The sequence below is a fragment of the Ictalurus punctatus genome, chromosome 11 (genome assembly GCF_001660625.3).
Source record: "Ictalurus punctatus breed USDA103 chromosome 11, Coco_2.0, whole genome shotgun sequence".
Taxonomy (NCBI): domain Eukaryota; kingdom Metazoa; phylum Chordata; class Actinopteri; order Siluriformes; family Ictaluridae; genus Ictalurus; species Ictalurus punctatus.
In genome coordinates, this window is record NC_030426.2 from 15887689 (window position 1) to 15902239 (window position 14551).

A 14551-nucleotide genomic window follows, 5' to 3' on the forward strand; every position below is an offset into this window, starting at 1 on the left:
CCATACAGAATTTTGTGGCGTTTTATTGTGATTGTCGCAGCCAAAAATGCTTGATTTTGCTGCAGCTTTTTTCAAAATTTACGATGCAACTTGCAGAGCTTTTTTTTCTTCAGAAAACTACATGAATTGGTGAAATTGCAATTGCACTAAATTGTTTTGCACGTCCTTTTGCAGTGATGTTTATTGATAAATGAGACCTGTTAGCTTTACTCATGTTCAACGCATGTGAATTGAAGAGGGCTTTGACTGAATGTGTGTGCTGATGATGTCACATGGTACATCTTGGTCCAAATCTGCAGTAATTCTTAAAAAATTGCAGGCTCCTTGGAATATTGAAGAGTTTGCTTGATTTTGCTTTAATTTCTGCAACTACAAATCCTAGAGGGACTGACATACACATTGCCTTTTAATTGCTTGAATGTGAATCAAACACTTAGGGGAGCCTTCCACAAGCTTCTCACAATAGTTTTCTGGAATTTTTAACCATTGCTCCTGACAGAACTGGTGTAACTCAGTCAGGTTTGTGGGCCTCCTTGTCAGACACTTTTTCAGTTCAGACCACACATTTTCTATTGGATTCATGGATTGGTAATCACCTGCAAACATTGGTCTTGCTTTTTATACCAGTCTTAGTATATGGGCTTTTGCCTTGCATGGCAGCCTTGCAGGCCACAGCAATATAGGACTCTATTAATGGTGGATGTACATACTTTGGTACCTGAAGCCTCCAACTCCATTGCCAGTTCCTTTGTTGTTGCCTTGGGGTTCAGTCCTTCAGGTACCTTCAGTTTTGAAAGTGCTCCTAAGAAGACGAAGACCTGGACTTCTGGAGATCCACTTTTTTTCTGAGGTTTTGGTCGAGTTGTTTGGATTTTCTAATGATATCAAGGGCAAAATGGCACTGTCTCTAAAGTTAGGCCTTTTTTTTACGACCACAGGTGGGCTCCCATTAATGCCTAAGTATGAGAGTTGGTCAATCAGAAGCTTCATCAAGTTATTTAATTAATTTCTGGAATATTCCAGGCTGTTTAAAGAGAAAGTCAGGTGTAAGTAAACTTTTGTCCTACCCTGTAGCAGTGACTATGCAGTGCATGCGGCTTCGGTACAAGTGTATCAGGGGACAGCATTGCTGTTGTTTTCAAACACTGTGTAAACTTCTCTTACTTCAGCAGTGTTTTAAAATGTCTAGTTACTCCGATATAATATCAAACTAAGACCCCCTCATAGCTAATTAAACCAATGTTTTAAACCAGAGATCACCATAAGGGGTAAGGGTTTGTTAATCATTTCAGCATCCCCTTCCATCATGGTCATGTTGCAGGCAGGCAGTCTTACTGTAGTTTTAGTAAGAGTCTTTTGGCCTCTGCACTAGTAATTAAAAATCATGATAATACCATGGAAACTTGGATACAATGAATAATAGATTGAATATCAATCGCTTAACTGTTAAACACATATTCAAGTATTGGATGTTAAGCAGTCATGTCTAAACACCATGCACAGAACTTGATGTTTGCACCTAAAGAGTTACAAATAACCTGGAGAATCAACCTGCTTTCAAAGAAAGCATGCTTGGCTGCAAAGTCAGCCTTATTTTCCCAGACATGGACCATTTCTCATAATTCCTGAGTCTGTTTAGTAATTGTTGCTATTTGCAGCCTTCAGCAATTTGGACGTAGTCTGCACACAATCTAAGCAAGGAGTTTGGTCTGTATTGATTGTGTGTAATCCTTCCATGGTTTCCCGTGTCTCTCACAACTGCAGCACACTGGTGAAGAGGCTGCGTACAGCAGTCAAATTACTGGTACTTCAGCAGAATGGGAGTGTTGGAAGAACCAGTAAAGGTAATAAATTTTGTGTGGTCTGGAGAGACAGTCGGTGTGGATGGCAAATTAAGTTTTGGAGCTTACTGGAGTCTTGATGTCAGTGACCCTGATGTCACTTTCACACAGCAATTCCTCAGTGTACCAACTACACACACATTTGTGAGATACAGGCAACCTGTGATGTTTTACCAGTTTGATATTACTTATTTATGGTGGTAAGAGGTACTTCATAAGCATACTTCACATGTTTTTTTTTCCCTTTCTTTTAAGATTTATTTATTTATTACTAGAAATAGGCCAGTGCAGTGTTATGATAAACCCAATTTTCTACAAAGTAATCTGGGTTCGAAAAGGCAGACATCTCTGTGTGAAACAGTGCAATTGCCACTGACATTCTTCCAAAGCACATCACACACACACGCACATATTTAGAGTAGGAAATCCTACCAGCATGTTTTAGGAGGTGGGAGGAAACCGGAGAACACAGAGAAACCCATATGCACATGGTGAGCACAGAAACTGCACAGACAGTAACATGAGCATGAGCGCAGGATTGAACCGGGAACCCTGGAACTGTGCAGCATCAATGCTCCTTGCTGCACCACTGTGCAACAGATTTAATTGTTTTGTCAAGAATGTAACCATTGGTAAAGTTTTATTATTTTGTTTCTTTAAGAAGGAAGGCAGAAATATGGTTATGGTCATTATGGGGACAATTTTCTATATTATGTCCCTACTAAGCTGCAGTATATCCCACCTTTCACATATTTCTCAGAATCTATATACTCAAGGCTAATTGTTCCAGGCTGAGGAGAAATCTTTAAATAATAATAATAATAAACATGGTGATCATCAGTTATTTAAAAAGGCATATCTAAGTAGTTGTGGATGTTCTGGGGTGGAAAAACAGTTATTTAAAAAACCTTAACAATATGCTAGGCCTGCAGATGTTAAGCCAAATCCTCTCATCTTCAGATGATACCAGATATGTCCTTAGACCTGTGACAAAAATAAAAAATCTGAGCGATTATATTAAAGCATTTTCTTCACACTCTTTTTGCACAATTTTATATTTTAGAGACAGTACTATATTTAAGTCTCCCCCTGGAGGAGTCCCTGTTGAAAATGGTTTGAATGGTTATAATGGGAATTGTTTTGGTTTTAATGGAAACTGTAATGGTCCCTGTGGGTCTTTACTGGTAATGTGTTGCCTTCTATTACTTGCGTGTCTAGTGGTATATGGTGATGGTTTTAATTGCTATCTGATGGTTTATAATGGAATTTGTAGTGGAAACAATTAGAATTTCTGTGATGGTTTATTTATTTATTTATTTATTTATTTATTATTATTTATTTTCCCCCAGCATGGGTATTTCTCAAACTTGTAGAAAACTATGTAGCAAAACGGAACCCAGCATGATTTAGGTAGCAGGATTGTTTTGAATCCTTAAAAAAATATGAAGGAGGCAAAGAATCTTAATTTTCCATTATTTTCAGAAAAAAAAAGTATAGATTAAATAAAACCATTACACTTTTAATACTAGATGAACATTTCAGTTAAGGTGAGAAATATATCAGAAAGATCTGTTTTTTTTTTTTTTTTTATGTTCGTGGATAGTGCGTAAAACCTCTTGTATTATTACTTAATTTTAGTTACTGATTTGATTTTAGTGTTGGAGCTCCCTCTTGCGGACACATTATATCACGACAATCAGCGCCAATTATTAGATTCTGTCGTACAGTCTTCATATTTGCGACACTGCTGTGCGGCTCTAAATCTAGTAAATGTACGCGACGAGTCTTTTATTTTATTTTTAACAAGTGAAAAGAACACGGAAACAATATGTAACGTGAAAATAAACAAAGGCAGAAAATGCATAAACTGTGTTCTAGCGTTTTAGATCCTTTCTTAACATTGCTTATGTTGTAGTAAGCACTGCTAATGGCAGCGTTAGGAACAGGGCTTTTATGTCCTTTAAAGGCAGTAATGAATGTTGTCCATACTGGTGTTAAATATTTAAGATGTACACAATGATGAAACTTTATCCTGCATTGCTTATAGAAAATAAAATACAAATAAGGTTGTTAAGAGTTCTTTGACTTGTAAAAGGTCAAGGGAAGGGTGCTACTTCTTTAAATCCTTTCTGAAAGCAAAATCCTGTTGTATGATTCACATCCTTTAAGGGTTTCCCCAGAAGGACACACTGAAGTACACACTGAAGTACACTTAAATGTGCTAGATGTTTGTGGATTGGTTTGCTGGTAAAATGAGTTTTTCAACCCACTGTGCCTCTACACAACCTGCTCTGATTGGAGTCATCAGCTGATGATTTAAATCAGGTGTGTTGGATTGTAGAGGAAGCAGTAGTGCATTGTGGGATTCAAGTGAAAGAAAATCTGCTCTTTTACTATTTTTATTGTGTTGAATATTGCTATTTATTTAGCTGTTATCATCTGATGAGTTAAATGACTCTGCTTTATTGGGTTTTTTATTGTTGTTTTTACTGTTTGGTTAGCTAAGCAGAAACCTCAACTCTTAGAAAGCCCTCTTGGTAAGAACTTGGCCTAGATGTTTGATATGGATGTTCTGTAGCCAGACAGAGTCAAATAATAAGTTTTTGTTTTCTTTACATATGTATAATCCAAGGTTTAAGGATAATAATGTTTGGTGATTCAAGAGGAAAGATCTCTGAAATTGCTCCAAGATCATTTGAAGAGTCCTATGGCCTTTTTCAAAAGTAGGTTCTTTGCCTGTGTTTGTTAATAAAACCCTCTTACAATTGTGGGAATGTTATATTGTGAAAACCAAATGTTTCATTTACTATTTTAAGATCTTCAGATGGAGAGTCATCATTATTGTCAGCACCTAAGGATGCAGGCAAGAAACTCTGTACTTTATTTATCTCTATTTGTCTCTCCTTTCCTCACACACTCGCACATACAGAAAGTTTAACTTTGTTATTTTAGCTATTTATGGATCATCGATCCATTGTCTGGTATTATTATAGTCTCAGATTTATATTTTTTAGTTTGATCCACTGACATTTTTTGTCCATGCTATGAATGTGTGTGAATAATACTAATAAAAATAAGTCATCATGGCAATGCCAGATTATCATCTGAGAAAAGTAATAGCAAATGCCATCATGAGTGTCTTTTAAACAGGTTTTTTTAATTATGCAAATTAACTGTGAAATTGGGATAAAGCATATTTAGTTAGTTAATATTTTGTAAAGGTTGCTTTGCAAGTATGTGACAAAGTAGCATCATAAAAAGATCTTTGTCTTCTGTTTCCTTTAGAGAAGTGTGACAGTTGGCAGCAGTTCAGCTTGTTCCCATCCAAATCTTCTGAGATAAGGTGAGATGATCATATTTTAAAATCCCATTGATTATTTATTTAATTATTGATTTATTTAAGCTTGCACTTACTGTTTATTCTGTTTTTCGCAAACTTCCCCCAGTTATGGTTCCTATGAATTCTTTGGTCTTGGTGCCACACATGCTGGACAAGATGGAAGTTCTTGTGATGGCACACAAACTGCTGCTCTGATCGATGATGTGCTGTTAGACTGCCGTTTGCCTTATCTAGGTTCCACGAGGAGGTCCAGGTCACCATATTCAGACGGTAATAGCAGTCAGTACACCTCCTTCAGTGATCTCTCGGGCTCATCCACTTTATTTGACACGCCATGCGTGAAGCCTGGACCTATAGGCTCACGTGGGAGAGGAGGAGATACTGCTGCGATATGTAGAATGAAAAGCAGAGGGGTGAGTATGATAATGTGAAGATAAAGAATACAAGGGTGCAGGAATTGATGGCAAAATCAAATGCACAGGTGTGATTAAATGTTGTTTTAGCCTATAGATGATTTCTACTCAAGTAAATGTGCTAGGTACATTTTAGTCTACTTTTACCCAAGCTTTTTCTTTGTCATTCTTCTTATTCTTAGTGTATTTTATTGGCCATTTTAAGCATTTATTCCATAGATTTGTCAAGTGCTCCAGTAAAACAGGCACCATTTTCTAAAAGATACTGTTTTCTTCATTCAGTGATTCTGCTAATCACATTTACAGGAACATGTCCTTTTAAACAGTGGGTTTTGATAGATTTTATTCTCCCGGGCTGAAAAATGTAGAATCAATGAGGTGTCAAAGAGACAACCCAATAGTTTTATGCTTACAAAGTCTGACAATAAGTGTGGATAAAATGTAGGATTTTGTACACCTGATTAGATTTTCAGATCGGGAGGAGCAGTTAACATCCAGAACTTTTATTCAAACATGCCGCTACCGGCATCTCATGGCACAAAGCGGATGCTGATGGCTCCAGTCCCTCCGAGCAAGTTTGCCAAGAAGCAGAGGGTTGAAATGAGCATCACAGCAGGTGGGTCTGCATGATTGTGTTTGTAATTGGACTCGTGTTCCTGGATATTTAATTTATGTTTTAAAGATTTGTGCTAATTTATAATAGTCATGAATTAGAAACATTATAAGGAACAAAAATGGGAACCAAAAAGAAACAATTTTTCATTAAACTTTTTCACGCACAAACAAAAATCACTCTAAATTGTTCCGGAGAGAAAAAATGTTATTTTAAAAAGTGCTTAACAAGTTAATATTATTTTCCCATTCTAGTGTGCCTTAAAGAAAGTATAGGCTAAACTTAAACATTTTTCCAGTAGGCTTAGATTCCTGTCCAGAATTCAGCAATTCCTGCATGCCTGGCTATAGGAAGATTTGAGGTTAGTTAGTTGGCTTTTCAAAGATGGGATGATGGCAGAAAAATCTGTGTAGGCACAGTATATTTCCCGTGATTCAGCAAGCAACAAATCACACTGCAAAGTGGAATGATGCTCTGATGTGAGAGCTGCTAATCTTCAGCATCCTGTTCAAAGAAAATATTCTTAACTTTTATGCTGAAGATTTTTTAAAGGTGACACTGAACTAATGTACCTGCTAAGTGGCCAGCTGATGGCCAAATGACATGGCCATATTAATGTTGAATGTCTCTTTATTTCGTTCTAATCAGTTTCCAACTATAGTGGGGAGGTGTGGAACAATGAAGAAGAAATGTAAAAATATTTCTCCTGTTAAATGAAATGAAAATTGACTCTTATCTCTTATACAGTATATACAGTGCTATGAAAGTTTTTGCCCTATCTTCTTTTTTTGTGTATTTCATACTAAATAGTTTTAGGTCTTCAAACAAAATACAACATAAAACATAGACAACCTGTGTAAACACACAGAATTATTATTGAAGCAAAAAAGTTATCAAACACCTGTCACCCATGTGAAAAACTAACTGCCCCCTTAAACTTAATCTGATTGTGCCACTTTTAGCAGCAATAACTGCAACCAAACACTCCTGATAACTGACGATCAGTCTTTCACATCGCTGTGGTGGAATTTTGGCCCACTCTTCTTTAAAGAACTACTGTAGTTCAGCCACACTGGAGGGATTTCAAACATGAACTGCCCATTGAAGGTCCTGCCACAGCATCTCAATTGGTTCAAGTCAGGACTTTGATTAAGCTACTCCAAAACTACGCCAAAAAATTCTGCTTCTTTTTTTTGAGCCATTCAGAGGTGGATTTACTCCCATGCTTTGGATAATTGTCTTGCTGCATAATGCAGTTGCTCTTGAGCTTCAACTTACGGACTGAAGACCGGAAGGTTTTTCCTGCATCTTCTGCATGTTTGACCCCTTTCCTTCAGTGGCTATATCATTTTAAGATCAATTTTTTTCACACTGAGGTATTCGTACACAACTATTACAAAAGGTGCAAATGTTCACCGACGCTCAAGAAGGCTACACGATACATTAAACCAGGGGAGTGTTAACTTTTGAACAGGATGATCAGTGTAAATATTAGTATTTTGTCTTCTGCTAGACGACATCTTATTTAGCTCTGAAAAGCAGTACTAAATTGGGGGGGGGGGGATTCTTAATGTATTGTGTTGCCTTCTTGAGAATCAGTGAATGTTTGCACGTTTTGTAATAGTTGTGTACATATTCCTCATTTGTCCTCAGTGTGAAAAGATGGATCTCAAAATCATATAGCCGCTGACGGAAAGGGGTCAGATATGCCGAAGATGCCGGAAAAGCAACCGATGTGCAGATGGATGGATAGATATATTTATAATACTGTGTGATGTTTTACTATCTTTCCTTATTTTCCCATCTTCAGGACAGAATTTTGCAAAGGTGAGGGTAAATAACTTTTCCCTTTTTTTTCTTTCCTTTTTTCATGTATTTATTTGTTTACTTATTTTATCGTTTTTATTCTTTAAGGACAGTCATATTTCCTCTTATGGAAAGGACATGAAGGGAAAAGAAGCTGGTATGTTGTGTTCTATTTTCTCCGGGTTTGTGGACATTTTGATTACAACAATGTTTGTTTCATATCCAAAATCGAACACTCTTATTACTCACTGCAAACTAGTTGAATGCTACTTCACTCAGGAGTGCTAATGTGGTTAAAATTAAATGATGGTAAGATGCGGTTAGCACAATTTCATGCGCAAATTAAGGTGTTCTGCTGAAGTATTCCTTTCATCTTTACTTTTAATCTTGGAAAATATTCCACTTAAAAGTCCCCCCCCCCCCCCCCCCCCCCCCCCACACTGATGTTCCTCTCCTCAGTGGAGGAGAAGCGTGTTAGAGTCCGAGAGAAGCGAAGACGGAGAAGAGAGAAGAACTACGAGAAATATGGAGACAAGCACAGGTAATAAAAGCTCAGACTTGGCTGAGAGTTGGTCATGGATTTCAACTTAGCTTATTGAGTAGCCTCCAAAGTCTGTCATATAATTGAGTAACTCTCCAAATATAAACCACTAAGCCTTAGGCTTTTAGATTAAATCTTTTTTACTGGGAGTTTGAGTTATTGTTTGCTGTTTCAAATTGGGCAAATTTTCACAAGAATCTGAAACATGAGAAATCAGTCTTCAAATGAAAGGTAAAAATAAAAGCCCAGTGAAAAGCCTAGCCTCTTTCAAGCCCTCCAATGCTTAAGGAAGTAACCATGCATGTGTTTTGTTTTGGTTTATTTATTATATATTTTTTTATTGTACTGTACTGCCTTAACACCACCTTAATCTCACTTCAGTGTATATAATGTAAAAATGATTTGTTTCTCTTTTAGACTAGCTTTCACATGTGCCTTTTGTAAGTTTCGCACATTTGAAGACAAAGATATTGAGAAGCACTTTGGAAGCACATATCACCACGAAATACTTGACTACATTCGACAACAGGCCAAGTTCGATGACCAGGTCATTAGCTTTCTCCATGTAAGTCTGCTTTAGAAGACTTACAAATGAGATATATATATATATATATATATATATATATATATATATATATATATATATATATATATATATATATAATATATATAATATATATATATATAATATAATATAATATAATATAAAAAAATAAAAATTTGTGTTCATGTGATTTTGTTCTTTTTGTCAAAGGACTGTATGGTGCACAAGTTTCGTAAGACAGTGTCTGCTTTGTGCAAGTTGCACAGCCTTTTGGACCAGAAAGTGAACCAGAAAGTCATGGAAGGTAGGTTTGCTTTATATAAAATATATTTTGTAATTTTATTTATTTATTTAACACTAATGGAAGAATCTCAGTTGTCAGTGCTTTGTAACAAGTTTTCCACTTCAGGACAGGGGACTTTGCCCTTTTCCATGTTCTCAGTTAATTTTTATCTTATTAACTTCTAAACAAGGAAAAAATTGATTTTGTGAGGGAAGCCACTGTTTTATAGCTATTATAACATTATTATATTATAATATTATAACAAACTTCTCATGGAAGTTCTGCAACATTTAATGTAAATATAAACTGTATAAAAGCATGCTTTATCTTTCTTTAATAAATTTTACAAATTTAATTGACGATATGCTGTCGTGAAAGAGGAACAAACACTTTGGGATGTGTTGTTATTAAAGAAATCATCTTGGGTAGTAGTGGTCACATCACACCACCCCGTCATTTATTATTTTCCTATAACTGCACATCCACGTTTTTTTTTTCATACTTTACATGTAATGTATCTTATTCATGTTGTACAGGGGTTACTGAGGATGACTACATGAGGAAGGTGGAAGTGGTGCACTGTATGGCCTGCAACATTTACATTCCTGCTGTCTTTACTTCTGTCCAGCAGCATCGCCGTTCTCCTCTACACCTAAAAACCAAAGTGGTACATCAGCTATGGACTGTGCTGTAAATATTTAATGGCAATCAACCATCCTTTTTCACTCATTTTAAATCAAAATATGGCTTTTCTGTGTCCTCTAAAGGTGTACAAAGAGCAGCTGAAACGAGAGAGTGTGCTGACAGCAAAAGCCATAATAAATAATGACAGTATTAAAATTCGCTATGAGAAATACATCAAGGTAGCTGTGAATAACGCTCATAAATATTATATCTACACACAAGGTGGTGATAGTTTAACGTGCCGTGGTGATTTGTAATTTTCAGGGAGAAGACCCGTTTGTAATGGATGCTAAAGAAGACACTAGCTCAGATTCGTCTGAACCCGAGGATGAAAAGATGGAAAATGAACATTAAAAATGGACATGCTCTAATGCTTTATATGCACATGTTCACACAATCCATGTGATGACATCCAACATTAGGAACTCTGAAGTTGGCAGATTGTGTTCTTCCTTTATAAGTCGAGTTTATAGCAAATTGTGCAGTTGGAGATGGTACATCTTCAGTGTTAACCATTTTTGGTTAAACTTTAATGGCAGAATTACAGGTGTTGATGCATATAATACTGGGATAGTGATGGTTACTGTTAAGTATTGTATCTGTATTGGAGAATTGTGCATGTGTGGGGCAATGCATTTAAATGCAATTAAATTATTCTCTCGTCATACTTTGTGTCTCTCTTCTTTCGTCCTTTGCTAGTTTCCACTCCCTCTACCCTGTATTGATTACCTACTTGCATCATAAATGCTGTTCCATTTCTGAGGAACCTTTTGCATATGGCTTAAAAATGCTTTGTCCTTCATGTTAATTAATAATCTTTTGTATGTCCACTGTATTGAAAGTACACTCTAACTCACTCATTACTCTCTTGTGTATCTATTTAAAAGTAGTAAGTGGGTACAAAACCAATCTGTTAAATTGCATTTATATAAGTAAATACAATATACAGGGTGTCCTAAAAGTCTCTATACATAGGGGACTATGTTTGCTAGCACCATGTCTTTCTTCAGCCTTTGTCTGTGGATGTCCACTTCCAGTCTTTTTGAATTTGTTAATACATTTGGCAACTGTGTGTGTGTGTGTGCGTGCGTGCGTGCGTGTGTGTGAGACGTGTGTGACAAGCTTCCCATGTTTTAAAGTCCAATGCAACCTTCCAACAGCTTCCTGATCCTGCCATGAGAATGATTTCATCATTCTTCTTTTGTCAAAGGTGCTCTTAAAGACTACCTGAAAAAATAAAGATAGATAGATAGTTTATTTTATCTAAGTATGAAAAATGTTGGAAGGCATTTTTAAAAAAGTGTTAATTGTTAAATGTATGGAGAATCTTGGAACACCCTGTACATTTAAAATAAATAAATAAATAAAACGCTTGAAAAACCTAAAGCAAATGTAGGCCGTTAAATCGCTTTTAGATACGATGAGCATTGTTATTATTCAATGACCCTAATGATTTCTGTACTGAACAACCAACACCTTGCCAGGAGAATTTCTAACATTACATACAGAACTGTCCATCATCTATAAATAGAAATAGGCTCATTGTAACTGTTTTACATTTATTACAACAATCTGCAGCAACAAAAAGTACACTGACTACCGTATTCTGGCGCTATTTATTTAGAAATATTTAGGTCAGCCGTTAATGTTCAATCCAGACATGAGTGCAACAGCTGGCTTGTGGAGATAAGAACAAAAAAAAGCACCCTTCTGATTCACAGTCGCTACTCTTTGCCCTTGTTAAACAAATAAACACTGATGTATATTCAAATATACATAACTGAATGTAATTTTTCTAATCAGCTAACACATGTTCTTTCCAGACCGTCTCACCTTTACGTACCTCTCAGAAGTAGGATTGCTTTTAGACCAGTGTTACTAAGGATGAGCCTTTAAAAAAAATACACACCTATGGTGTCTGAATCCAACATATCTCATGGTCTAAAGGGCTTCTGAGTCGCTTGCAGAGGCCTGTTATGGCAATGTCATCATACTGAGGAGTCAAGTCACCTCCTCCACAGAGAACACATCATTATTTTCTTTGCATCATGATGCCCCCTTACCCGCTTCTGCCTTGTACTATCCAGTGTCCTGTCTGAGATATCTGCCATCTCTGTGGTTCTTTGTGTTTCCTCTAATGAGACAGGAGCTCCGTGTCAAATACACATGCTTGTCAGAAGCTTACAATAGCAGCGCATCTGTGTGTAGCAAGACAAGTTTGTGTCCCCTGAATTCAACGAGACAGTAATCACAAAGGCTGCTGCAGCAGTAAACAAACTTTAAAACTCAAGCCTGAGGTGATGAAATGGTGCAGTCTACAGCTTCTGTTGTTTGATAGGCAAAGATAGATAATATGTGTCTGATTTAAGAAAATCATTATAATCATGGCAGAAAATGGAGAAGTGAATTTGTGGCAAGAACTTCTTAAAGATTATGTAGCTAAAAGTAGCATATGATTTTATGCTAACAATTATGTGCCAAGTTGCCCTGAAAGACAAAAATGGATAAGTGTCATTTGTGTTTTTTTGGAAATGGATACTGTGTTAGTAGGGCATTAAGTGGAGATGGTCTGTATTTTCATCAGATCTGTTAACTAGTGTGTGTTGCTCAGAGGAGAGAAGAGGAGCTGAGATTCAGTGTTGGCACTTTGTAAGCACTTGCACAGATGATGAGCAGTAATTATGCTTTAATTATATCTTTAGGGCATCTTTCTCTCTTTCCATCTCAGATTCACTCACACACACACACACACACACACAATCCTGCATGAAAACCCCCAACCATCATCAAATTAAGACATATTTTGAAACCATTCAGTGATGAAAAGCAGCTAAACTAGATCTGCTAATTGCCACGTGAGCCTCATGCGGTCATTATATATTGGCAGCTTGTGAGACAGCCGGGCACCAATTGGGCACTGAGTGGCTGTAATTGGGACAAGTTGTTGTTAAAAGGGGCATCCGTTGCTCGACTTTGACAGGCACTTTGGCCTCTCTATGGCCCAGAGTGAGGACTTGCTTGATCCTCCTGCTCCCGCAGGCATCGAGGCCTCGTCACTTATTTTAATAAGCCTGTCATCACAAAGTGACACGTGTCATGATTGGATCTGTCTGTGTCTCTGGCTTGTTAGTACACAGGGTCTGAAAGATGACTGAGAAGCCTTTTTTTCATTAATAACTGTTAGTTTTATCCTACAGAGGCCTTGTCTTTTTGTCTTTTTCCCTCTATTTCTTCCTCTTTGTCCTTTTACATATTCACTTAGTCCCTTCCTTGGTATGGACATCTTCATTTGGTTCTCAACACTCTGAGAACTCTGTTTTCTCCCTGAGGTGTTGACCCTGTTGCTCAGGGTTTCTGAACTTTTTTAAAACTCAATCTTCGTTCAGGCCAGTCATGGTGTACAAACACGTACACATATGGCACCTTTGTTCACTTTATGCCACCCCTCTGGAGGACCAGCTCATCCTTTTAGCTTTTTCCACAGGTAAAATTGCAAAGAGTGTCTCCTGGGCCTCAGACCACCCCCTCCTGAGGTAAAATCTATAATGGAGTTTGGATTCGAGCAAGAGCCTCAAAATGGGCTGCTTTAATCCACATGGCTAGCGCTCAGAAGGTCAGGCGAGACCACGGGAGAAAAGGGCAGAACAACACCCCATGATTACACAGCACTCAACTACTTTTACAAAATAACACGTAGTGGGTTCATCATGGCTTCTTAAACTTTCACATTTTGGTGATGAATTATTCAAAATGTAAACTCGCTGAAATATGGAATGTATGAATCAACACAAGCTCAATATATAACCAGAGCTCAAGGATACTCTGAGCTTTACTATTGAGGCTTTTATATATAGTTACTTTATAGATGTTTATGAGGTGTAACCATGAAGAAAGCTAATTAGGTTTAAAATTAATTCTAGTATAGCAAATTGGTATGTACACTAAATACCAACCAACCAGATGCTACAAATTCCTGGCCTGAACATTAGAGGGCCCTCCAGTATAACTTTGCACCACCCACATTAAAAATAAATAAATAAACATTAGAAATATGGAACTATTTAACTTATTGTTTTATCCTTAATGGCAACAGATGCATATATTTAATCAGCCCTTTTTTTTTTTTTTTTTTTTTTTTTTTTTTAGCTCACTCCCACACCTTCAGAGATCACTGTAGAGCATTAATGTGAACCAAAGGCACAGGTCAAGGTCAGCCATTTCTGATCAATGTATTTCTGTCTAACATAACTTCTAACTTTAAAAAAAGTTTTTTTTTTTTTTTTTTTTTTTAAACTATTTACACACTAGAAAACACCTAAACACCCTGAATTATTACCAATGACAACCAGCTTGTTTTCTGTAAGCTTATTTCCAATATTTTAAAAACTCACTAATGGTTTATTACGTCCACATCTGACAGTCTTTAATAATTCATCATCTCCTTAAAAAACAGGGAGTCGCATTTCCATCGCTGCTCTAATTTTTG

At 36.8% G+C, this 14551-nt stretch overlaps 1 protein-coding gene across 2 annotated transcripts; it reads left to right on the plus strand.

Moving 5' to 3' along the window:
* The first annotated feature begins 4164 nt into the window (after positions 1–4164).
* znf326 (zinc finger protein 326) lies at positions 4165–10732 on the plus strand. 2 transcript variants are annotated; one of them, XM_017479239.2, is made up of 14 exons: positions 4165–4378; positions 4474–4564; positions 4658–4704; positions 5127–5184; positions 5288–5594; positions 6060–6210; positions 8018–8034; positions 8122–8170; positions 8473–8554; positions 8972–9119; positions 9309–9402; positions 9918–10048; positions 10149–10244; positions 10330–10732. In XM_017479239.2, the coding sequence occupies exons 2-14, from the start codon at positions 4488–4490 to the stop codon at positions 10417–10419; spliced, it is 1347 nt and encodes a 448-aa protein (XP_017334728.1). In that variant the 5' UTR covers positions 4165–4378; positions 4474–4487; the 3' UTR covers positions 10420–10732. The 2 variants fall into 2 exon arrangements, with proteins under 2 accessions (XP_017334728.1, XP_017334729.1); XM_017479240.2 differs by having other exon boundaries at positions 8972–9101.
* Positions 10733–14551: the final 3819 nt, after the last annotated feature.